The sequence below is a fragment of the Mauremys reevesii genome, linkage group 10 (genome assembly GCF_016161935.1).
Source record: "Mauremys reevesii isolate NIE-2019 linkage group 10, ASM1616193v1, whole genome shotgun sequence".
NCBI lineage: Eukaryota > Metazoa > Chordata > Testudines > Geoemydidae > Mauremys > Mauremys reevesii.
Window position 1 is genome coordinate 12,042,392 of NC_052632.1, and position 23,551 is coordinate 12,065,942.

General features: G+C 50.0%; 1 protein-coding gene and 1 long non-coding RNA gene across 2 annotated transcripts in view; one reads left to right on the forward strand and one right to left on the reverse strand.

Annotated features, from left to right (window-relative positions):
* Nucleotides 1-23,200, reverse strand: part of ST8SIA2 (ST8 alpha-N-acetyl-neuraminide alpha-2,8-sialyltransferase 2) — a 37,728-nt gene extending 14,528 nt beyond the window's left edge. Inside the window, exons 1-4 of the mRNA XM_039492246.1 lie at nucleotides 23,100-23,200; nucleotides 7,761-7,823; nucleotides 5,224-5,349; nucleotides 4,374-4,631 (exon numbers count right to left, since the gene is read on the reverse strand). Coding sequence (XP_039348180.1) covers nucleotides 4,374-4,631; nucleotides 5,224-5,349; nucleotides 7,761-7,823; nucleotides 23,100-23,200 — 548 coding nt within the window. The remainder of the gene's footprint in view (nucleotides 1-4,373; nucleotides 4,632-5,223; nucleotides 5,350-7,760; nucleotides 7,824-23,099) is intronic.
* On the forward strand, nucleotides 7,365-11,676 carry LOC120373600. Its single transcript, XR_005585603.1, has 3 exons — nucleotides 7,365-8,143; nucleotides 9,700-9,855; nucleotides 11,222-11,676. It is a non-coding gene; the product is annotated as an uncharacterized LOC120373600 (long non-coding RNA).
* Nucleotides 23,201-23,551: the final 351 nt, after the last annotated feature.

Below are 23,551 nucleotides of genomic sequence, written 5' to 3' on the forward strand. Positions count from 1 at the left end.
AAAGTGATAACGTGTGTGTGTGTGTGTGTGTGTGTGTGTCTCTGTGTGGATGTTCATAAATGTCCCAGGGCATGAATTTTTGGTGCACGTGTGTGCTTGTACCGACATGTATCTTTTCATGTGCACAGCTAACAAACACAAGGTAACAAAATACCTATGTTTACTGCTATGACAAATTTGAAGTGATTTTTCCAGAGCAGGGAAACCCGCTCTGCAATAGAGGTCTTGTGTGTCTTATTGCATCAGTATCACAACATCCAATTCTGAATGTCAAGTGGTGTGAGGGGTGCAGAGTCCACTGTTACCTCTGAGGATGATACGTGCACCAGGAGAAACGGGAGACTCACAAAGCCAGCAGCTCACAGGAGCAGCACCCACCACTGGGAGGAGAGAACAGCTGGTCGTGTAGCCCCAGGAAAGCCGCAGTGGCTGAGGAGCAGAGTGGGCCAAGGCTGGCTCGTTCCAGTGGGCCCTCCTGCTGGAGCTGAACCTGACCGAAAACAGAGGGGACACCAGGGGGCTGTGCATGCTTGTGAGTGTGTGCACTGAGACACCCATCTCTCGTGACTCGGCAAGGCACTCCAAGGAACGTACAGCACCGGAGCATGCAGAGAGCTGCTCTAATTGGAAGAGCTAGTGATATCCTGTGAGAGTGTTTCCATCTCGCCCGGAATGACAGTGTGACACCTGTGGTCCTTAGTTCTAGCCTGGCTGGAGTAATATTATCCCGAGTCCCCTCTTCCCTGCCTGGCTACTGTGCTAAACAGCAGATCCCATGGCACCAGCTATGATAGGGATACCAGCAGGAGGTGGAGGCCTGGGATATCAGTGATTGTGGGCTCCAGAGGGCCAGGCTGCTTAGGGGCTGTGATCTTGAGAAACCTTTGTGCAATGTAAGAATGGACGCACGCACACATGCATGCGCACAAAAGGAATTCACTCCTGCTGCTCTGGAAACTCCTCACACTTATTCTGTCTGTGATTCCAGCCCACATGCAAGGGCAAGGAAAGCCGTGAGGCACTGAGACTGAGGGCTGCATTTGCCTCGAGCTGGGACAAGATCACCCCCTTTCCCTGTTGCTCCTGACTGTGGAATCCAAGTCCCTTATTTCTGTCATTTTGAGTGCTGGACAGATGACTCTACTGACATATTACTATGCACCAGAGCCTGGTGCTGGCAGAATGGAGTGTGTGAGCAGCTGATGTGGCCTCTCAGGGCCCTGAAAGGTTGCTATGCTTCTGGCAATGTGCTGAAAACCCCAGATCACCCCCATGCTGCCTATCACATGCAGAGGAGGAGAAAGACCTGGATGCAGTTCTAGTCTATGTTGAATTCAAAGAAAGATGAATTCAAACTGGAACAGGTGCAGAGAAGGGCTATTAGGATGATCTGAGGAATCGGAAACCTACCTTCTGATAGGAGACTCAACGAGCTTGGCTTGTTTAGCCTAACCAAAAGAAGGCTGAGGGCAGATATGATTGCTCTCTATAAATACGTCAGAGGGATAAATACATGGGAGGGAGAGGAGTTATTTAAGTTAAGTGCCAATGTGGACACAAGAACAAATACATATAAACTGGCCATCAACAAGTTTAGGCTTGAAAATAGGTGAAGGTTTATAACCATCAGAGGAGTGAAGTTCTGGAACAGCCTTCCAAGGGGAGCAGTGGGGTGAAAAACTTAACTGTCTTTAAGACTGAGCTTGATAAATTCATGGAGAGGCTGGAATGATGGGACTGCCTACAATGGCATGTGGCCCATCAGCAACTACCAGCAGCAAAAATCCCCAATAGCTGGAGACAGGACACTAGATGGAGAAGGATCTGAGTTACTACAGAGAATTCTTTCCCAGGTATCTGCCTGGTGGGTCTTACTCATGTGTAACTGATCGCCAGATTTGGGGTCGGGAAGGAATTTTCATGTGGGTCAGATTGGCAGAAACCCTGGGTTTTTGTTGCCTTCCTCTGCAGCATGGGGCACGGGTCACCTGCAGTTTAAACTAGTTTAAGTGGTGAATTCTCTGTAACTTATGGTCTTTAAACCATGATTTGAAGACTTCAGTATCTCAGCAAGAGGTTAGGGTCTATTACAGGAGTGGGTGAGCGAGAGTCTGTGGCCTGCAATGTGCAGGAGGTCAGACTAGATGATCACAATGGTCCCTTCTGATCTTAAAGTCTATCAGTCTAAGTGACTTACTCAAGGGTACGCACAGTGAGAAATAGGCTACAAGGTTCCTGATTCCTAGGTCCTTGCTCTAACCATTAGGACAAGCTGCCTTAATGGCTAATAAACTCAAAGGAAATATAGGAACTGAAAGCCAAAGACATGGCAGTCTGTGTGCCCAGGAACGCAGGCCCCAGCTATCCCTGCTGGAGCCTAGTCTGCACTAGAAAAGGCTGGCTGGCATGGCTATGCAGGTTTAGTTGTACCGGCAAACCCTCCTGGTGTATACTCAGTTTGTACCAGCAAAAAGTGCTTTTGCCAGTATAGCTTATTCTTGTTCCCTGAGCAAAATAAGTTACACGGCAAAAGCACTTTTATGTAACTGTGTCTGCACTAGGACTTTAGTCACAGAAATGTTGCAAAAAAATCAGCCCATCAGTCGACCTTACTATACTCCAGGGGTCGGCAACCTTTGGCATGCGGCTCGCCGGGGTAAGTTTGTTTACCTGCCGCGTCCACAGGTTCGGCCGATCGCGGCTCCCACTGGCTGCAGTTCGCCACTCTGGGCCAATGGGGGCGGCGGGAAGCGACGCGGGCTGAGGGATGTGCTGGCTGCTGCCTCCTGCCGTCCCCATTGGCCTGGGACGGCGAACTGCAGCCAGTGGGAGCCGTGATCGTCCGAACCTGCGGACGCAGCAGGTAAACAAACCAGCCCGGTTCTCCAGGGTGCTTCCCTGGTGAGCCGCATGCCAAAGGTTGCCAACCCCTGCTATACTCATTCCTAGTGTAGACCTTGCCTAGGGACAGTTCTCACTGTCACTGCCATAAGACCACTGGCCTAACCCTTGCTGTGACCACGACAGCCTTTGTTTTCTAGGCTGGCTTTTGTTCCATTTCAAGCTGCCGAGCAAACTCTCCAGAGCACATTCCCCAAAGATCAGAGAGAGGCCTTGGGTTCCACTCTGACACACAGGACGGCTGGGTTGGCTGTGTTCGTCCAGAGGGCAGAGGTGGCATTATCTTCATTCTCATGTCACACACAGGACTGCCTTTATAAGCCACTGATAGATTGGGCTGTCTCCATAATAGACTTGCCAGGAAGCAAATGTCTGCACAGACATAAATCACCAGCAGACATGCAGAGCTCTCAGCTAACACATCTGCATGGGCTTAAGGGATAAAGAGGCAGGCTCTGCTCCTTCTCTCTCTTTGCTACTGCAAAGTACTATTTTGACAATTTACTGTGTGTGTGTGTGCATGTGTGTGAGAGGCGAGGGTATGGTACATGTTTGGCTTGTGTAGGGATTGTATGTGTTTCTGGAGGGGCAGAGGGAGTGGTACGTCTGTGTGTGCATGGTGGCTTGTGTACGTGTGAGTGTGTTTATGTGAAAGAACAGAGAGTGTATTCGGGTGGAGGTGGTGCACGTGAGGGAGGATTGAGTTGGGGTGTGTGTGGGTGACAGTGGGAGAAGGTAGAGGGTGTTTGTGTAGGAATGATGTATTTGTCTGTAGGGGTGTGTAGGATAGGGTTTGCTTGCATCTGGGGGGGTTGCCTGATGCGTGTCATCAGTGTTGGAGTACTTCTCTGCCACGGTGTGGGAGCGGAGCGTGTTCTAGAAAGGGAGTGGTGTATATGAGAAGATGTGTGTGTTTGTAAGGTGGGCGGGGCGCAGTGTGTGTTAGGGTGTGAGTGGCGGGTATGTGAGAAGGACGTGTGTGTCTGTGAGGGTATGGGTGATGGTGGAGGTGTTCATGACTTGAGGGGTGTTTGTGTGGATGGAGTGCATGTGTGACGGTGTGCGGTTGTGGAGTGCGTCAGGTTGTGGCGGGCAGGCTTGTGATGTTGTGCAAGGCCCACTTCTGAGGCACTCTGGGTACATCACAGCCCTGGCTCCTTTGCTGACTGTTTCCATCTCTTTGAATTCATATTAAACACTCCCCTGCTGGGTTTTGTTTGGTGCCCATCCTTCCCGCCCTGACAAGGGGGCTCCCTGCACTATTTAGTGCACACCGTGGGAAGGGGGAGCGTGGGCGGAGGCAGGGGGGCTGGGATATGCAGCACTCTGTCAGTCCCCCACTGACAGGAAAGGCTCTGGCCCAGTCGCCTGGCTTGGAGCCTGGGGGTCCCATCCCTGGATCCCGTGTGTTTTGTGGGAGTGAGTAGGAGCCCTGCTGTAGGGGAGGCATGGCCTCTCTGACCCCTCACTACCTGATGACGAAGCTGTGAGCGTCAATCTCTCTCCCGCAGCCACTGTTCAGCAGGATCCCCGAGTTGCCAACAATGGCGCAGGTCCGGAAGTGTTTGCCCTTCAGGGGCGAGGTCCTTGGCAGCAGCTCATAGAGGTTCTGGGAGACGTTCATGGTGCTGTCCCTGTCAAAGACGTAGTGGATGACGTCCCCGGGCTTCAGGGTCCCCTTCAGCACCGAGATGTCCTTCTCCGCATCCAGGAACTTCAAGATCTGTTTCCTTCGGGAAGGAAATAAAACAGATATAGGGAAAGCTTGCGGCACGGCCTATGACTGCAAAGCACCCTCATCCTGCTTGTCAATGCTCCACAGCCTGGCTGCAGAGAGACTGACAGCCTTCAGGAGCCACTCAGACTTTAGCATTCCACTTGCTACCCCATGTGTGCTATAAAATGGCTCCCCACCTTAATGTATGCATCTCCCATGCCCCCTTTTCCACCGGAGCAGGTCCTTAACAAGCCCATCACTGCCGCTCTGCTTTCCGCCAGCAGGGGGCACTGTATTTACTCACAAGGTGGCAGATTTCCTTCCCCCCAGGAGTGGCTGATCATGGTGAATCTGCAGCGCACTCTGGCCTCTGCTTGTCTCCAAGAGTGGAGGCTCAAGCGTGTGTTGCTCTGTTAATGCGAAGCCACCCAGCTGAGCTGGGAATTCATTTCCAAGCGATCGCTTACAGATATGAAGGCTAGCCCAGCAGGAGATAAACATTTTATTTCTTTCTTGACTTCTTTAGATGATATACTGAGGCAATTTGCCAGCTTGCACTGGAGAGGACCAAATCTGTCTCTTGTCCTATAGGTAATTACCAGTACCTGATCTTCAAAGAGAGTGTCTGGTTGTGTCTCCATCTGAATGAAGCTGGTTTAATGTGCTTAATGCTTTCATTACTTCTGTCAACAACAGCTGGAGATGAAGAGCCATTTATTACTACTTCGGCTCTAGAGAAAAGAGAGACAGAGAGAGGAGAGACATGATCCGTTAGCTTCCCAATGGCATCTCTAATCATGCTGAGGTGGCTGGGATTCAAACTTCTTTAGAAAAGCAAAATTGCAGTTATTACCTGAGTAGGGAAGGAAAGCCTATTTATTCTCTACTACTACACACACACACAAACTCAAACACAGACACAGACACACACAAATACACACAGATTTACAGACAGACACACAAACACATGCATATACAGACTGATACACACACAGACTCAGCAGGCAGACACACAGATATACAGACACTCACACAAACAAAAACCAAACAGAGATTCTCACAGAGACTTAGACAGACACGGGGACAGATTCACACGCAGAGATTCTATACACAGACAGCAAACACAGTTCTGCTCACAGACGATGATACAAACAGATACCCCCCACCACCACACATGTGCCCTTCTCACAAATGACAAATCAGATCCACCTGTTGTGGTGGGTTAAATCAGAAAAATCTGCTCTTTACTTCACCCCAGCAAGAGAAATGAATTTAGCTGAGATGCTGGGGCACTGGTACTACCGGCAAATGCTCCATTATGAACAGCAGGGATCTTTGATAACTTTTCTTCCCTTCAGAGGAGAACAATGAGATTTCATGGCATCCACTCTGCGCTAGGGCGCCAGACCCTGGCGAATGACTGGGCGGGGGGAGCCCAGAGAGCGGTCAGGTACCCAGGTGTTGCAGCTCTGGAGATGATCATTGTGAGATCCCAAACTTAATCACTGAATCAGCAAAACAATCGAGGCCCCAACATTTCAATTCAATTTGCATCAAATGGCATAAATGATGGGAACCGCTGCATGCTTTATGTCTGCGAGCCTCCCTCCAAAAAGAATAACCGAGAGGCTCATCAGGAAGCAGGGCATGTGTGTGCAGCCCAGAAAAACCCTTCACACTCCAGAGTACACTGAAAAATTCACAGCCAGAGTGTTTGCTACCAGCTAAGCAGAATGTCCCTCCTCATTGCAAGAGGCCACGCTCAGGCGGGCGAGAGTTGGCAAATGAAGAGATCCATACCCAGCAGGTAAACACCTCAGAGGGAGAGGAATTACCTCTAGAGAGCCCCCCAGGAGACATGGGGTGAGAGTAGAAAGGGATGCTTTTGAATGTACCAGGTAAAACTGTCCTGACAATGAGCTACAGTAGCTAGGGGCAGCGTGACATAAGGCTGTGTCCATTCACAACGATGCAATGTGGGGTGCAGCAGTGCCATGTTGAGGCCATGCCTCCTGGAACGCTGGCTGCCTTATGTAGGCCACCTTGGCAATTTACCCCCAGTTGGGAGGAGGGACAGCTCAGTAGTTTAAGCATTGGCCTGCTAAACCCAAAGTTGTGAGCCCAATCCTTAAGGGGGCCACTTAGGGATCTGCAGCAAAATAAATAGTTGGTCCTGCTAGTGAAGGCAAGGGGCTGGACTCAATGACCTTTCAGGGTCCCTTCCAGCTCTGTGAGATAGGTATATCTCCATCTATTATTTACTTATTAGGCGGCTTGATTGCTTCAGGTACACATGGGGAATGATTGACAGGAGATCTCAGGCACATGTGAGGATATTTTGGGATTCCTGCTACTTAATATTTAGAGAGGCAAGCTGAATATATTTCTAGATGCTAGTTGTCACTGCGTGTGTATATACAAACTAGCAAAGTATGATCTGCAGAGACTGCCAATAAGGCTAGCTACCAATCTTACACTTCACCACATAATCTGATCTCCTGCAAGGCAAATTTAGAAAATGCAAAAAAATGCCAAAGTTAATTGGGCGGAGAAAACCTTCCTAGCAATAACTGTGATGTTTTTGTGCTTGATGCTTTTTGTATTTTGATGACGTGTGTGGCATCACCGTGTCACAATGCAGTGCGATGACACAAAGTGTCATCGAGTGTTGTCACTAAGCTACCCAATTATAGCATATAACAATGTTGTGATGATATGGGATCTTGCAAATGACCTTGAAGGATGTCCCACTACCACTGAATGCCTGTAGTGCCACAGAATGACTTTGTGATGGAGTGAGGTCTCCGTGTCACTGAGTGGCATTATGATGCAACAGAATGACAGTCTGATGTCATAGAAAGAAATCCCTTTTGTAATACCACGGTGGAAAATTGCAAAGGTGGCAACTTTCCCAACTCTCTTCCATATTCTCAATCACTGCAACTTGCAGATCCTTGGTCATTTGCAAATAATTATTGCACTGAAGTAGAGGGGGGAGAATGATTAAGAAAATGTAAAGCAGAAGGGAAAAGAAACAGATACATTTGCTAAATAAGAAGAGTACCATCCAGCAAAGAAGAAGAAGAAGATTAATAGCTGCCTTAGAGCAAAAACAAATGAACACAAAATCTAATTTACAAACCTATTAGATTTGCTATGTAAGCTGTTCACAGATGATCTGATTGTACCTCTGCCTCCAGAATTCCTGCAAGACAAAGGAAATGCATTATTTATAAACCCAGCTCCTCTTTGCAAAGCGTTGTTCAACAGTCAAGAGATCCTCAAAGCTGCAACAACACTCACACTTCACACCATCCAAAATGGCAACATCCGGGGCGGGGTCTCACTCCCTTCTTCAAAGTGGTGCCCCATTGTGACTGAACCAAAATTGGGGAGCCACCCCCGTCTGGTAGTCCAAAGAATAGGTTAAAAGTAATTTGCATTAACCATTTTAGAGTGCCACAGGCTTCAAGTAAAGGGCCTGATCTTCTCATCCTGACAAGCTGCACTTGGAGCAAGACGGGGGTGAGCATCATGGTATCTTTAAACCACCTTTATGCTACCCTGATCCTAAGGTAGGCCACGGGTCTGTCCAGCCCAGTCCCCAGCGTGCCCCTCTAACTTACACGTGACTGCCCCAATGTGACAGCCATGTGCGGATCAGAGGGGAGCACGGATTCCCTGGCCACACCCTTTTTTGCCTGGCCATGCTCATATAACAGGGACTAGAAGTGGGAGTCGCATAGGAGCTAAATTTTCAGCCCATGGTCATGTGTAGTAACAAAAAAAACCTCCAGATGGGCTGGAACCCCAGACCCAAACAGCTTCATAGAGAGGAAATTTGGATCCGAATCCTGATCTGAATATCACGGCTTGGGCCCATCTCCGAATAGAACTGTGCGTCTGTAGATGCCCCTTTCACCTGAGGATCTCATAGTACTTCATGTTAGCCCAGTTTTACAGGTGAGATCCAGAGGCTGAGAATGTACACTGGAGTCCTCATTTTCCTGAAACCCCATCCCATCCTGTCCTGTACCTAGAATATTGTCAGCGTGGGTGAGGGGAAGGATTTAGTTTAATGGAGGAGGTGCTTTTTAGGTTATTTGTTTCTGTGGGTTCATATTCTGAGTTTCAAACTAACATCAAAACAGCCCAGAGCGCTAGGTTTTTGCATGATGTCTGCCACCGCCACAAATAACTCACAGAAATAGCTTTGGTCCCCCTGATGGACGACCGTCACATGGCAATGGATACAGGCCAAATCTCAGCCTTTGACAGTGGATCCCAAGGGCCCATTTACAAGCCCTAGTTGGGGTGGACAGCATGGCTCCAACCTGGTCCTGATCATTTCTCTCCAGCAGATTCCAGTGAGTGGTGAGTAACTGCTCTTTATCCTCCCCAGCCCTGAGAGGTTCAGTGCCTCAGCGGTCAGCCCTGACCCCCATCCGTTACAAGATACAGAAGCGCACGTCAGCAGAAATGATCAGATTCCATGGCCTGCCCTGCTACCAGCATGTTGACAAGACCCCTGGCTAGACTACACCTCCCATCATGCACCTACAATGTGCCACACAGCTTAGTCAGAGGGAGGACTGCACTGCATCATGGAAGTTGTAGTCTGGCCAGAGAGCCCAGCCCATCGGACAGAATGGTGTTATCAGGCAATCCAAATTTCAGCTCCCATGAGGCAGCACGCCACAATAAAGAAACGCAGTTTAACGTTAAACTGACTCGAAATAAATGTTTTGGGTCAGTACAGGAATCCAAAATATTACATTACCATTTGAACTGACCTGAAAGGAAATAGTTCATGTCAGTTTTCCCAATGGAAAATCAAAAATTTGCAGTAAAATCAAAATTTTTCCCCATAAAATTTTGATTTTTCCAAAACTGCATTTTCCATCAGAAAAATTCCCAACCAGCTCTGTTAATAATAACCTCCCCTGCTATCACAGGTGAGAATGTACACTGGCTCCCAGATCATCAAAGTAGTGCACAGCCTAAGGGTCACACTAAATACATCTCTGCTTCTCAAGAAAAAAGCAGCAGCAGTGGCTAGGAATGCCTTCCTCTACCTCTAGGTCACCAGGAGACTTCATGCTTCTCTCTCAGAGGAGGACGTGGCAAACAAGATCCACTTCTAGACTGGACTCCTGGAACTGCGTTTATCTTGGGCTGTCAGTTAAGGCCAACCAAACATCTCCATCCTGTCCAACAGACAGCAGCCCACCTCCTGGGTGAGTCATGGGGAACACATCACGCCAGTACAGTCTCCACTAGCTTCCTGTGCCCAAGACTGGCTCCAATTCAAGGTCCTGGAATTAGTCTATGAAAACCTTCGGGTCAGACTGCGATACCTTACCACAAATAGTCTCAATGAAATCAGGGGGACTATTTGGTACAGCCTATTATGGGCTGGACTAGATTACCCAAACGAAGCCTTGTCATTCACGAGCCTGAGACCACTGCACTCACCAGAGACACAGAAACTAGATCTTCCCAAAGTCAGACTCTTGGGAGCCAGAGGTAAGACATTTCTAGTGCTGGCTCCCAGGCTGATGCACCATTCTACCAGGGGAGAGGGGGAAAATACCAGACAAGCGTCCAATCTGCTGACTGCAGAGCTCACTCCTTCTTTAGCCTGGCAAGCTCAGGGATTTGGCCGCCAGTTCCTACTGATGCTCAATAGGAGTTGGGCATGTAATTCTCTTAGACCAACTGGAAAATAACAGCTTTAAGAGGATAAGCAAAAGAAAAGAGTCCTGTATCTCCAGAAAGAATTTGAGTCTGGAGTGAAAACTCAGGGAGCTGGGAGACAGGTTCCCCTCTTAATACCAAATCCCCTGAGCATCTTATCTGGGACATGTTGCTTTGGAGCATGCCATCATATGCAGTTTCCTGCTTCCCACAGGACACTGTATATTATCAGACTGGAGGGATCCCTCCTGTAACAGCTTTTTCATTCCTTTGACAAGTCTGAGAATCAATTGCTATTTCATCTCCTCAAGGGGGTGGCAGGGCTGATTTCTTCAGAGAGCATTTATCAAGCATCCATTTTAATAGGGTTCACCGCAGGGTGGGAGAGCAGTCTAGATTAGTGTGCAATCTATGCATCCTTTTCAAACCCTTGTCCTTTGAAGAAGCCGCCCAAATGGGATTCACGCTCCCTCACAATCTCTGTAAAACAGATAGGGACTGGATTAAGGGCTTAGAAAGGGAAACATATTTCCCAAGTGCCTGAATAAGTGGTTGCCCAAAATCTCTGCGACACGCAGGAAAGGGGAATCCATAGAAATTAGGAGATGGAGAAGACCCTGGTGGCTGGGGCTGTGTCAAGCTGAGAAGATGGTTAATCAGCGGGAATGATGTCAGTGGAAAGACCCAGGTACCTAAGGACAAAGCTGTATTGACCCCACAGTCATGTGACAAGAGGGAATGTGAAATGTGATCCATGGCTGATGATCACCCTGAGCCACTTGCGCAGAGGTCTATTTCCAGTGCTCGCTGGTTAATGACCTGATAGGAGAATAACTTCAGGAGAAAAACAAACAATGGCTCTGCTTGCAAATATTTCTTGTATGTGCTTTCCCCTTTTCTCATCAGCGTTTGCCAAGCTTTCCTCCCGAGGGTGGATTTAAAGCTCGCAGTCCGGAGGGCATGTGAAATGCCAGTCATGGAGAGCGCTGCAGGCATCCGAGCCCATCCAGGATTGGAGAGGTATCCTCCCATTTACATCTCTAGCCTGAGGGCATCTAAACTAAATCTGGTGATGGCTCTCACATAAGGGAATCGCAGAAGAACTCTATGCCTTATGTCTCCAACCTGGTGGCATCTCAAATGCGGGACAAGGTGTGGCCTGATGGAAGGAGTTCAGGCAAATGTTTCATTTCCCCAGCTGAAACATGCAGCAGATACCCAATGTGAGGACATCTGCAATGCTAGTCATGGTCACTGCAGCAGGCACACAGCTGGCATAAAGGATTCTGGGCGGCACTCTCTTGAACTAGGTGGGCGGATGAAATGCTGCTCATGGTGACTGCGCCAGGTCCTTAGCTGATTTCATTTATTCTTCACCATCACCTGAAGCCTCAGGTGTTGACCACTGGTTTGGCATGACATCAGGCTTGATGGACCAATGGTGTGAGCTGGGGAATCTTGTTTCCCTCCAGTGAATAAATACTAAAAATATGGTTGAACTCTGCACCTTTCCTCTTTGCAGTCTAACATTTGGATACTTTCCCCACATCTCCTCTCTGTACAGTTAAAGTCATCATGCAGCATGAACATGGTCTACAGGGCTGCTTGTCTCTTCCCAGCTGGGTCACTGGGCAGCTCTCCAATGGTGACTGTCCAAGCAAATCTATTGTTTAGACACCGTGATCCTGACAGGGAAAAGATTTTCCCAGGTTTCTCATGCTCACAGACAACACATGAAGGGCAATACCCCTGGGTCACTCCACTTCACTGGCCAGCAGAGAGGAAAATACTAAAAGGTAGGCGGTGCTAATTAAAAGAAACAAACGAAAAAAGTCAGCCCATTTTACTCTAGCTCAGTTGATCCAGATTTAAATCTCTCAGCCTCACGTGGTAAAGACCAGCCACTATTAAAGTTATACAGACAGACGATGTAAAAAGCTTCCTAATGCTGCATGGCTGTAGTCACTTATTAGTCTAAGCGTTATCAGTTTGATCTTGCAGTCAGCCCCACAGCATACTAACCTGCTTCACAATTCCATCCACATAGCTCAGGTCCTTTGACTTCTGTTTGGAGCTGTTTTCCAGTGACCAAGCAGCATAGATGTATGGTAGTTCTATATCATGGCTGAGTATCCTGGGCTCTTTTATTTTCACTTTGAGGTGGTGGGGCTGAATTTGGGCTATGAAAGGTGTTATGCTGGCCAAGAAGCGCTGTATACAAATGTAAGGAGACAGGATTTATAAATCACAGGATGGGGAGGAAAGATTGTCCCATAGTTCAGACTCTAGAGTCGAATGAATCATTTACGATGAATAATTTATTTGAAGAATTTTCTATTCACAACTTGTTTGTGATCAGCCTGCGATTTTTCTCAAAGGCACTTTTTTTTCTGAAATGATTTGCTCACTCTTCCTTGGGAACCCGTTCTTAGTCTGTAGCTTATTCACAAGCCGTGTGTTGTGAGTTTTCGATATGCAAGTTCCAATCTGCCTTGATTGGACAAGTACGGCACATTGCACATTTGGATGAGTGGAACTCTGGAGGCAGTTTTCTGGTCCAAATTCTCAGGATTACGAATTTGAAATATACTCCCATAGCCCCTTAAAATGCACAGTTGCCATTAACATCCTTGCCAGTCAGCTCATGCACTGGAATATTCATGGAAAATGAACCCAAAAAAGGGCACAGTAAAAGTGAACTGGCTGAAAAATTACAAACAAAGCTCAATGATCATTTTTGCAATATTCACCTTGTTTTAGTGTATCTATAGCTAGTTCTGCCACAGACTTCCTGAGAGACCTCAGGCAAAGCCATTTTAGCTCTGTGCCTCAGTTTCTTCCCTTTGGAAAATGGAGACAATCATAGCTACATAGTCCATGGGGGTGGGGACTATTAAACTAAATTCAGGCCCTTTGATATTCCCAGAAAACAGGTTCTATTGAGGTACAATGTATCATGGTTATAACCGATGATCTCAAATACTGATTCATTAAGTTCTACCACTCTCCTTTGAGCCAAGTACATTTGATCATCTCCCTGTTACAGATAGGGCAGAGAAGGTAAGTGACTTGGCCATGGTCACCCAAGCAGACAGTGTCAGAACAGAAACTGCAGGAACAGAAACTCACTTATACACACAACCACTCAGGCACAAATTGACACAGAGACATAAACTCATAGACAGACACACAGCCTTACAGACAGACATACAAACACAGGCACAGACACACACACAGACACACACACACAGACACATAGCTCTACACACAGACACAAACAGAAAACGCACGTTCTGACAGATACAGAGATTCTATTACAGACAGCAAACACAGTCCTGCTCACAGATGCTAACACACCCAGATACCATCCCTCCCCGCCCCCCGACATACCCCATCACAAATGACAAATCAGATCCACCTGTTGGAATGGGTTGAAGCCACATCAGAAAAAAAAAATGACCTTTCTGTTACCCCAGCAAACAAAATGAATTTAGCTGAGATGCTGGGCATTGCATGCAGGATTTGGTACTAGTGGTAAATGCCCCATTATGAACAGCAGGGCTCTTTGATAACTTTTCGCTGAAATCAAACCATCTTTGCAAAGCCTTTTGATATTGGTGAATTGGCAAATTCCCACCAAAAATGTTTCACTGATGTTTTTCTGACTAGCTGTAGATCTGGAGTTTTGGCTTGGCTCTTTACAGAGATAGGAGCCAACTGTAAGATTTGGTTTGGAATGATGAAATCCTCCTCTGCACCCCAAAATGTATAGGTGCTTGGAGCTGCGATTTTGCTTTGGGACAATGCCCAGGTGTGATGCTGTCTGGTGAAGGTTCGGTCTGAGTCCAGCAAGCTTGACTGTGAAGCTGGGCTTCAGTTTATACATGAACCTTTCACCTGGACATATGAGTCTGTCTTGAAAATGAATTTGGTTTGTCTTACCCGGTTCTCCATTTGAGCATATCACAATACAGCACATCTGGCTCAAGACAAGCTGTGGAACTGCATGGGTGCTGTACATGAGGAGTGAACCTAATTGACGGAACAATGTGAGACCCAGGAATGGACTAGCAGCAGGCATCAGAAGTGAAGTGAGGTGCACTGGCGGAGTTGCGTAGGGCCTAGGACTGGGACAACAGCAGTTCTGCAGGTCAGGCTGGCTAAGGCGATTTGCAGAGCTGTGCATGTGAAACTTGTTGGGTGCTGGCCTGCAGTATGCCTGGCTCTCACCACCCGTCAAGTACTAACCTGACTCACAAGTCAGAAATAAAATCCAAAGTCAGTAGAGAACTGAGGGGATCAGAGAAATATTTTTGACGCTTAAGGTCAGATACTTAAAGGCCCCCTCTGATGCCACTCCTCCCAAAGCCCAGATTTGTCACTACCATAGACATCTTGCTGAAACATATCACATTTCACAACCCGCTGTAAGGAGTCAGGACATTTGATAGTGGCAGATTGTCCGTCGTCGTCCTCCCCCGCCCGACTTTTCAGCAGTGGCCTTTACACTTGTCACTGCAGGGTATGAAAAAGACCAAGATTGAGAGGACATTGGAGTAGGGGCCAGTAGCGAGACCTGTCAACTCCCACTCTCCTGGCAAGTGAGGTTCCCTCTTTTGGGATTAGGAAATTGTGAATGCGTTTCTCTGCTGGGACGAAGGACCTGGCAATGTGTCTCAATGAGACATTTGAAATCTCACTTACAAATATTTGAAATCTCACTTGTTCGCGTTGTCACAGCTTGGCAGCCTTGGTGTTAAAACCTTCCTAAATATCAGATGCTATTTTTAGAGCTGTGAGCTTAATTCCTCCTAATGTCATGAGACTGAATTCTAGAGACTGCGTCCATGCTGAGCGTTTCAGGGAAATTCCCACATCCTTGCTGTAGGGCTGATGCAGCTCCACCAGGACTAGCAACAAGGGGAGTGCTGGTGGAGACAAGCCACTGGGAGGTCTAGAGCAGAGCTAGAAGACACACTGACTTCTGAACTATGTTACAACTCCCAACTTTGCTTGCACCAGTGGAGATGCACTGGTGCTAGACCAGTGGTGGGAGAATGCCCTACAACTCTCCGTGTAGACATGGCTATGCCATTCTGATACTGACTTCAGTGTAGCCACTCTGGGTCTACAGAAGTGTAAACGAGAGCAGAATTTGGCCCTCAGTTTTCTGCCTTGTCACAAATAAGTGTTTGTCTCATTGCAAGTGTAACCTGAAGACACAGGAACCGAGACCCCATGCATAGTGCCTGAGAGAGGAAAAGCTGATTACATTGAAGTGCTGACATGGAGAAATCAGTGAAGAATCAGCATGAAAGGAACAAATCTAAACATGGAAGTGCAGCTGAGGTAGCCTAGAATGAGGCAATGGGAGGGAATCCTCAAACTGCCTTTCACAAGGACGTGACACTGGGATCCATTTTCATTGATGGTGATGGGAGTGACGCAGCGAAGCCCCTTTTCCATTGCTTTCAAACATGCAACCCAAAGAACCAACAGATGGGAAAATGGCACTTGGTGCAACCAGAGCAGCACTTGTTATGGGTTATCTCAATCTCCTTTGGTAGCTGTCTTGGCCTTTATTGAGCACCCAGCCCCAAGCGATCTTGGTTCTAGGTTCTTGACTCTTTCTCTTCCTACAACTATCTTACTGTCTCTTGAACTTGTTTTAAAACAAACAATGAGCTAGATGGATAAAAAAGGAGGCATCTCTGAAGTGTCAGGTTTCAGATCCATGCACAGGCCCAATATAACGGCAATGGGACATGACTTACCAGTCATTCTTACTCTTGTTTTATCACTGTTCTACAGTAAAAGCAGTAGCAGGCTTCAGGAAGAGGGATTAGCCACACATTTCACATCACCATGCATCTATGCATACAGCCACCGTGTTATTCCTCATCTATCCCACAGCAGCTCTTTCAATAGTAGCGTTGGCTCTTTTTGGAGCAAAACACCTCTGCCTGATCCCCCCGTTTGCTCTTCCTTAATCACAGCTGAATTTACACTAATGAAACACCCAGCAAAAGAAGACAAGAAGCAGCCACACAGAGTTCAGAGAGACACTCGGGTTATTTTGTTTTTTTTAGTTTACTTGAGTAAAAAATCCCCTGAAAACCCTGAGAGAGACTTGGACAGGACTAGAGGAAACATCACTCTAAGAGTGACAGGTGCTTCACCTCTGAGACAGAAGCTGCAGATCAGAGTGCCTGGAAGACCTAAGCAGACCATGAGTGCTCCATGGACCACGGTGAGAGATCCTCTGGGCCAGAAGTGTTATAAATTCAACACATCAAGTTGTCACTCCAGACTTGTCAACACAATCAAGTTAAAGCATACAAACATTCAGCCATCATAACTGACCCCGGAAGCCCCTGCTGTTGTTTCTTCTGCCCTACAACCGCAAACAGAAAACAAAAGCAAAAGCAATGGCAGAGCACCAGTTAATGCTCAGTGAGCTTTCAGAAGCCAGACAGTCCTGCGGTGGGATCTGAAGCTGGCCAGGCTGAGGATCTGTTGCACTGTGAGGGGAACTCTCAACTGAGAACCCTCTGCTACTGAACCGGGAAAGCTGAGTTCCAGACAGTGGTAGCAGACACACGTCTGCATATAAGGAGGCAGTAACGGGGTCCCAGGGTTTAAACATTTTCACCAGCAACACTTCCAACTGAAGAAGTAGCCAAAAGAGAGTACAGACCTGGTAAGTAAGCGTAGAAACCCACACCACTCAAAGGGTGAGGTGCCACTGCGTTCTGCAGCGGCTACAGCTTCCAGAAGCTGGATCAAGGGCAGGGTTACAATAATCCAGCCAGGAGGCATGGCTGGGAGAGGCCAGCTTTATGCCTGAGAGGAAAAGCCACAATGTCCTGGAAATGGGCACTACAGGCTGCTGTTACTCTGTGCACATCCAGATGAAGTGAGGGATTCAACGGGACTTTTAAGTCACACTAACAAAGGGTAGCGTGCCAGCCTCAATTTTCCAAGCTGGCCAAAAATCACTGGCAACACCATTCATTTGAAAGAGCAGGATATATTTTCTCTAGAACAGAGGTTGAGAGGCATGTAGTCTGGTCCAGCAGAGAAAGTGTTAATATGTATTAAGCATGACTCAGGGTCAAGGGTGCACCAGGATGGCTTATTGATGAAGTCACCTGGTGTCAGCAAGGGCATGGGCTCTCTTAATGGCTGTGACGGATAATCAGGGATCTCTGCAGAACTGGCTGGGGGGCACTGTCCCTTTAAACTTCACAAAGGGAACCACGTTTTTTACTCTCAGTAACTGACAATAATTATTCTACCAGCCTTTGTCTCTCCCTGCAGTGAGAGGCACAGGGGCAGGGCAATGATTTCCCACCACGCCACACTGGCTAAGGTGAATCAGAAAACAGCCACGCTCACATCACGGCTTCCCCAAGGTGTGTTCTAGAGGGACGCCTTACAAGAGAACTTTGCCCTGAGTATTTCAGGGGAAACAAAGGGCACAGCACAGAGGGACTACAGGAAGGAAGTCTCCACAAGATTCAAGTTCCAGTAGCCTGGAATGAGGCACATCTTTGAAAACTAAGTACCAAGTCGAAATGCCAATGCTTCATAAGGGCACCATACCAGAGAGAGGTGAATGGACTTGCCTACCCACAAAAGTTTACTATGCCCGTATAGCCAAGTGGAACAACCCATCTAATGTGGACACAGGTCTACCACTATAAAGGCACAGCTTATCCACATACAAGGAGGGAAACTATTATTTCACGAAATAAATGATCCGGGGGCCACGGTAGGGGGTTGAACCAATATAACTTGTTGGTACAAATCCCACCCCTAGTGGACATAGTGATACTGCTACAAAAACAGCGCACAGGCCACGCGGAAGAGAAAGAGAGGGATGGGCCGAGCACAGCGCTGGCAGCGAGTAGTTCTTGAATTCTAAACCTGGCACTGACGCCCTCCGTTTTAATTCTTTGCCTCAGTTTGTCCCCATCTGCAGGAAGGTGGGGCGGCTAATAATATGTGGCGCAGCGAGAAGGACTGCTGGAGAAACAAACCAACCTAGTGACTGGCTTGCCCTGAAACAGCTGTCACGCTTCAGCAGCTCCAGCCACCCCTGCTCCTTAGCTCTCACTCTGCAGACTGTGATGCCGAGGACTTCTTGTCCTTGGAAACAGCCTGATTTTTTTGTCACCTGGCCAATTATCTTCACACCCTTCACTTTACATTTAATGAGCATTTTATCCATTCGTTCTTTTCCTGGGATGCTTCAGACGTCCCAGTGTTTGAGGGCGGGACAAGCCGGTAGTTCCCCTCCCACCCAACCCCGTTCCCATATGAGCCATCTTCTTCTGGACAGGATGCATGGCCCCAGGGCATGTGTAAAAGCGGACAAGCTGTTCTGCTCCTTAAAATAATCAAGGAGCATGTCTAAGCCAAGGAAAGACAGGAGGGGAATAGAGACAGCCCCGATTTGGTAACTTGGTCCTTCCAGAGGACACGTGTCAGACCTGTGCTTTCATTTCAATAGGCCAAGAAAGCTGAACAAAGAGAAAGGAGTGGACTGAGGGCAGAGGAGCGGGGCTGAAACACAACCTGGGGGTTGAAACGTGGGGAGCTGAAATGCAGATCTGGATGCAAATCCAGCTTCCTGTCATCTCGAATTTAGAGCAACTTTGCTCTCAAAGATGCACTAAGAACTGTTGGAAAACTTTGAAACATTCTGTTTCTCTGTGCTGTCCCCCTTCTATTTTGCACATTTGCAGCTAATCTCTCCTCTTCGAATGCATTTAGGGTATGTCTACACTGCAGTGAAACACCTGGAGCTGGCTCATGTCAGCTGACTCGGGCTTGTGGGGCTCGGGCTCTGGGGCTGTTTAATTGGTTTGTAGACAGTCAAGCTCAGGCTGGAGCTTGGGCTCTGGGATCCTCCCTCCTCAAGGGAGCCTCCTCCCAAGCCCGAATGTTTACACCAGTGGTTCTCAAACTTTTGTACTGGGGACCCCTTTCACACAGCAAGCCCCTGAGCATGACCCCGCTTCTAAATTAAAAACACATTTTTAACTATTTAACACTATTGTAAATGCTGGAGGCAAAGCGAGGTTTGGGGGTGGAGGCTGACAGCCCGCCACCCCCATGTAATAACCTTGTGACCCCCACCGAGGGGTCGCGACTCCCAGTTGAGACCCCCGGTCTACACCATAATTCAACAGCCCCGTAGCCCAAGCCCTGCGAGCCTGGGCCAGGTGACATGGCCAGCCGTGGGTGTTTAATTGACATGTAGACATACCCATCGTGTCTCCAAAAGATGCTGGAGTCACACAGCCCTGAGTCTGAAAGCCAAGATTATATCCCCAGAACAGGTGCAGAAAAGACAGTAGCAACTTCCCTATAGTGGGAATTGTGGTAGCATCTCGGGGCTCCAATCAGGGATTGGGACCTCTTAGCGCAAGGCCCTGTACAAACATGTAACAAAGAGCTGGTTCCTGCCCTTTAGCATTTACAGTCTAAGGACAACTGTTCAGAGGACCATTCAGTCCTTGGCCGCCTTGCAGGAGCCACCAACAAGGGGGCAGGCAGAGTGTCTGTTTAGATGATGTGTTTAGCAGTATATGAACAACTGGGCGGAGACCAGCAAACACATTTCAGAGTGTCCACCACCTGATAACAACTTTCAGTCACTGCCAACCTGTCTGGGATTTGAACTTGGAGGTGTAAGGCTCCATTTTCCATTACAACGTCCCTGATCTCTTCTTATCATCTATAAACAGTTGTGTTCCAGCAGGCTGGTTGTTATTCTGGACCCTGCTGCCTCTTCCGCACCTGGATTCATATGTAATCCCACCTTTCAGGGCCCATCCTTCTCTCCACAGCAACAAACTCAGATGCCACAGACTGGGGATACGGATCCTTCAGTAACAAGTGTCCAGTTTTCATCCAAATGTACAAAAGAATGAGGTCTGTGTTTGGGGGGGATGAGGATGGAGGGGCACAGGGAATCCCTAATGAAAACTATGACTGATCGGTAATTCCATAAGATGGTTTTCTGCAGAGGTGCCTGCAAGTGTGAACAAGACAGACCCCCAAGGGGGTAGAACAGGGATCCACAACCTTTGGCATGTGGCTCACCAGGATAAGCACCCTGGCGGGCCGGGCCGGTTTGTTTACCTGCCGCGTCTGCAGGTTTGGCGGATGGTGGCTCCCGCTGGCCGCGGTTCACCGCTCCAGGCCAATGGGGGGGCGGCAGGAAGCGGCAGCCAGCACATCCTTGGTCCTGCGCTGCTTCTCACCGCCCCCATTGGCCTGGAGCAGCGAACCGCGGCCAGTGGGAGCTGCAATTGGCTGAACCTGCGGACGTGGCAGGGAAACAAACCAGCCCGGGCCACCAGGGTGCTGACCCTGGCGAGCCGCTTGCCAAAGGTTGCCAACCTCTGGGGTAGAAGCTGGGAGAGAGGGAAGAGGAGAGGTGGAGAAAGACAAAGGGAGAGGAAAACGTGGAGGGGGGATTAGAGCTGACTGATGGGAAGAGAAGCCACCTTTTAAATACATTGCAACAGCTGCCAAACCAGACCAGAGCAATGGTCCACCTTGGTCAATATCCCTGTCTCTTGGTGACTCAAAGGAAAGTTATTGCCCTCTGTATCCCCTCCTGCCCTAGCACCAGGAAATGCACCCAGTATAATGTAGTAATAAAACCATCAAAGAGTCTTGTGGCACCTTATAGACTAACAGACGTTTTGGAGCATGAGCTTTCGTGCATCCGACCAAGTGGGTATTCACCCATGAAAGCTCATGCTCCAATACGTCTATTAGTCTATAAGGTGCCACAAGACTCTTTGCTGCTTTTACAGATCCAGACTAACACGGCTCCCCCTCTGATACTAATAAAACCATGAAGGGGAATAATGAATTTATTTTTATGCTGCCAGCAGTGTGCTAGGCACTCTTTGTGCTGGGAAGGGGGAGGGGAAATCTTTCCCTGCTCCTAACAGGAATGAGGGGACCCTTGTAGTTTCAGCCTGGATAGTGTTAGTGGGACTCTGATGCATAGAAACCTCAGATCTTTTGCCGCCATGCTGCCTGCAGCAGTGAGTTCCGCAGGTTAGCAGAAATCCGGCGCTATTTATAAGGTGCCCCCTCCATCCCCACTCTGTGCCCCCCCTAGAATGCTTGGCCTTTTCATGGTTATTATGGGATGGAGTCACACCCAGCGGTCACCTGGCAGAGTCCCCAGGCCAGCAGCTACCAGAGACCCACCCTGCTCACCGCAGGCAGCTGCTAGCCTGGGGCTGGAGTGGAGGAGGGAGAAGCCTTCGGAGCAAGACACAGACGGGTCCAGGGCAGGAGGGAGGGATGGGGGGCGGCGCACAGGGAGTTAATCAGAGAACCCCAGCCCCACCGCGAAACCCCTGCACATTTCACACTGGGCTCTCTCCGCTCCCCTCCCATCCGGACCGGTACCGGCTCCCCGTCTCCATCCGGACCAGAACCTGTTCCCCCTGCCCCATCCGGACCGGCACCGGCTCCTCCCATCACATCGGGATCCTACCCGCTCCCCATCCGGACCGGAACCGGCTCCCCCTATCCCCATCCTGACAGGTACCGGCTCCCCCGGCTCCATCCGGACCAGAACCTGTTCCCCCCATCCCCATCCGGACCAGTACCTGTCCCCATCCGGACCGGTACCTGCTCCCCAGTCCCCATCCGGACCAGAACCTGCTCCTCCCATCACATCGGGATGCTACCCGCTCCCCATCCCGCCGGTACCGATGCCGGCTTCCCCCATGGCTAGTCGGGCCGCTCCCTGCTCCCCGCACCCCCTGTTCGCCTCTCAGAGACCCTCGTTCCCCACTTGCTCAGTCCCCGAGAACAGAGAGCGAAACACGCCCCCTTCCCACCTCGGCAAAGGCAAGAGACCCGGAGAGCCAGACAAAGAAACTCTCCTGAACCCCCGCCCCTCCTTCCTCTCTCCTCAGTCATCTCCTCCCCCCAGCACCCACCCCGGCACCCCTCTCCTCCCCCAGCACCCACCCCGGCACCCCTCTCCTCTCTTCCCTAGCACCCACCCAGGCACCTCTTTCCTCCCCTCAGCACCCACCCCGGCACCCCTCTCCTCCCCAGCACCCACCCAGGCACCTCTCTCCACCCTCAGCACCCACCTCTCCTCCCCCAGCACCCAACCCGGCACCCCTCTCCTCCCCTAGCACCCCTCTCCCCTCAGCACCCACCCCGGTACCTCTCTCCACCCTCAGCACCCACCCCTCTCCTCCCCAGCACCCACCCCGGCACCCCTCTCCTCCCCTGTACCCACCTCTCCACCCCAGCACCCACCCCTCTCCTCCCCAGCACCCACCCTAGCACTCCTCTCCTCCCCCAGCACCCACCAGCACTCCTCTCCTCCCCAGCACCCACCTCTCTCCTCCTAGCACCCACCCCAGCACCTCTCCTCCCCAGCACCCACCTCTCCTCCCCTAGGACCCACCCCAGCACCCACCAGCACTCCTCTCCTCCCCCCAGCACCCACCCCAGCACTCCTCTCATCCCCCCAAGGACCCACCCCAGGACCCCTCAGCAGTCCACTCCTCCCCAGCACCCACCCCGGCACCCTCTCCTCCCCCCTGTACCCACCTCTCTCCACCCCCAGCACCCACCCCACTACACCCCCAGCACCCACCCCTGCACCCTGTCCCCTCCAGCACGGAGCATCCCCTTTCCTCCGGGCAGTGGACGCCCCTGCAGACCACCCGAGCGCCCGTCCCGGAGCCGGCTCCCCGGCGGGGCAGGGCGCGGGGCCGCTTACCCGGTCTCCTCCTCCTCCAGCTCCGAGATGTCCACGAAGATGAGGAAGCCCACGAGCAGGGTGAGCAGCGCCAGCGCCCAGCTCCGGCCCGGCAGCTGCATGGCTCCTGGCCGGGGGCGGGGGGCGGCCGGCTGGGGTCCTGGGCGGAACCCCCCGGGAGTGGCAGCAGCTCGGGGGCTCGCCCGAGAAACGCCCCCACCCCCTGCCCGACTCGCCGGCTTCGCCCTTCCCCGCAGCCCTGGGGTGGGCAGGGGCTGCTGGCAGAGCCCGGTCCCCTCTTTGCAAAGGAGCAGGAGAGCGCTTTTCCCACCCTCCCTGCCACTGAGAGAGAGAGGGAAGGAGACAGAGACTGGGAAATGTATCCCCCTCCTCCCTCCCTCCCTCCATCCCTCCCCCCCCCTCAAAGTTTGTCTGACACACAGACCAGCACCTGGGGACAGCACTGAGCTCCT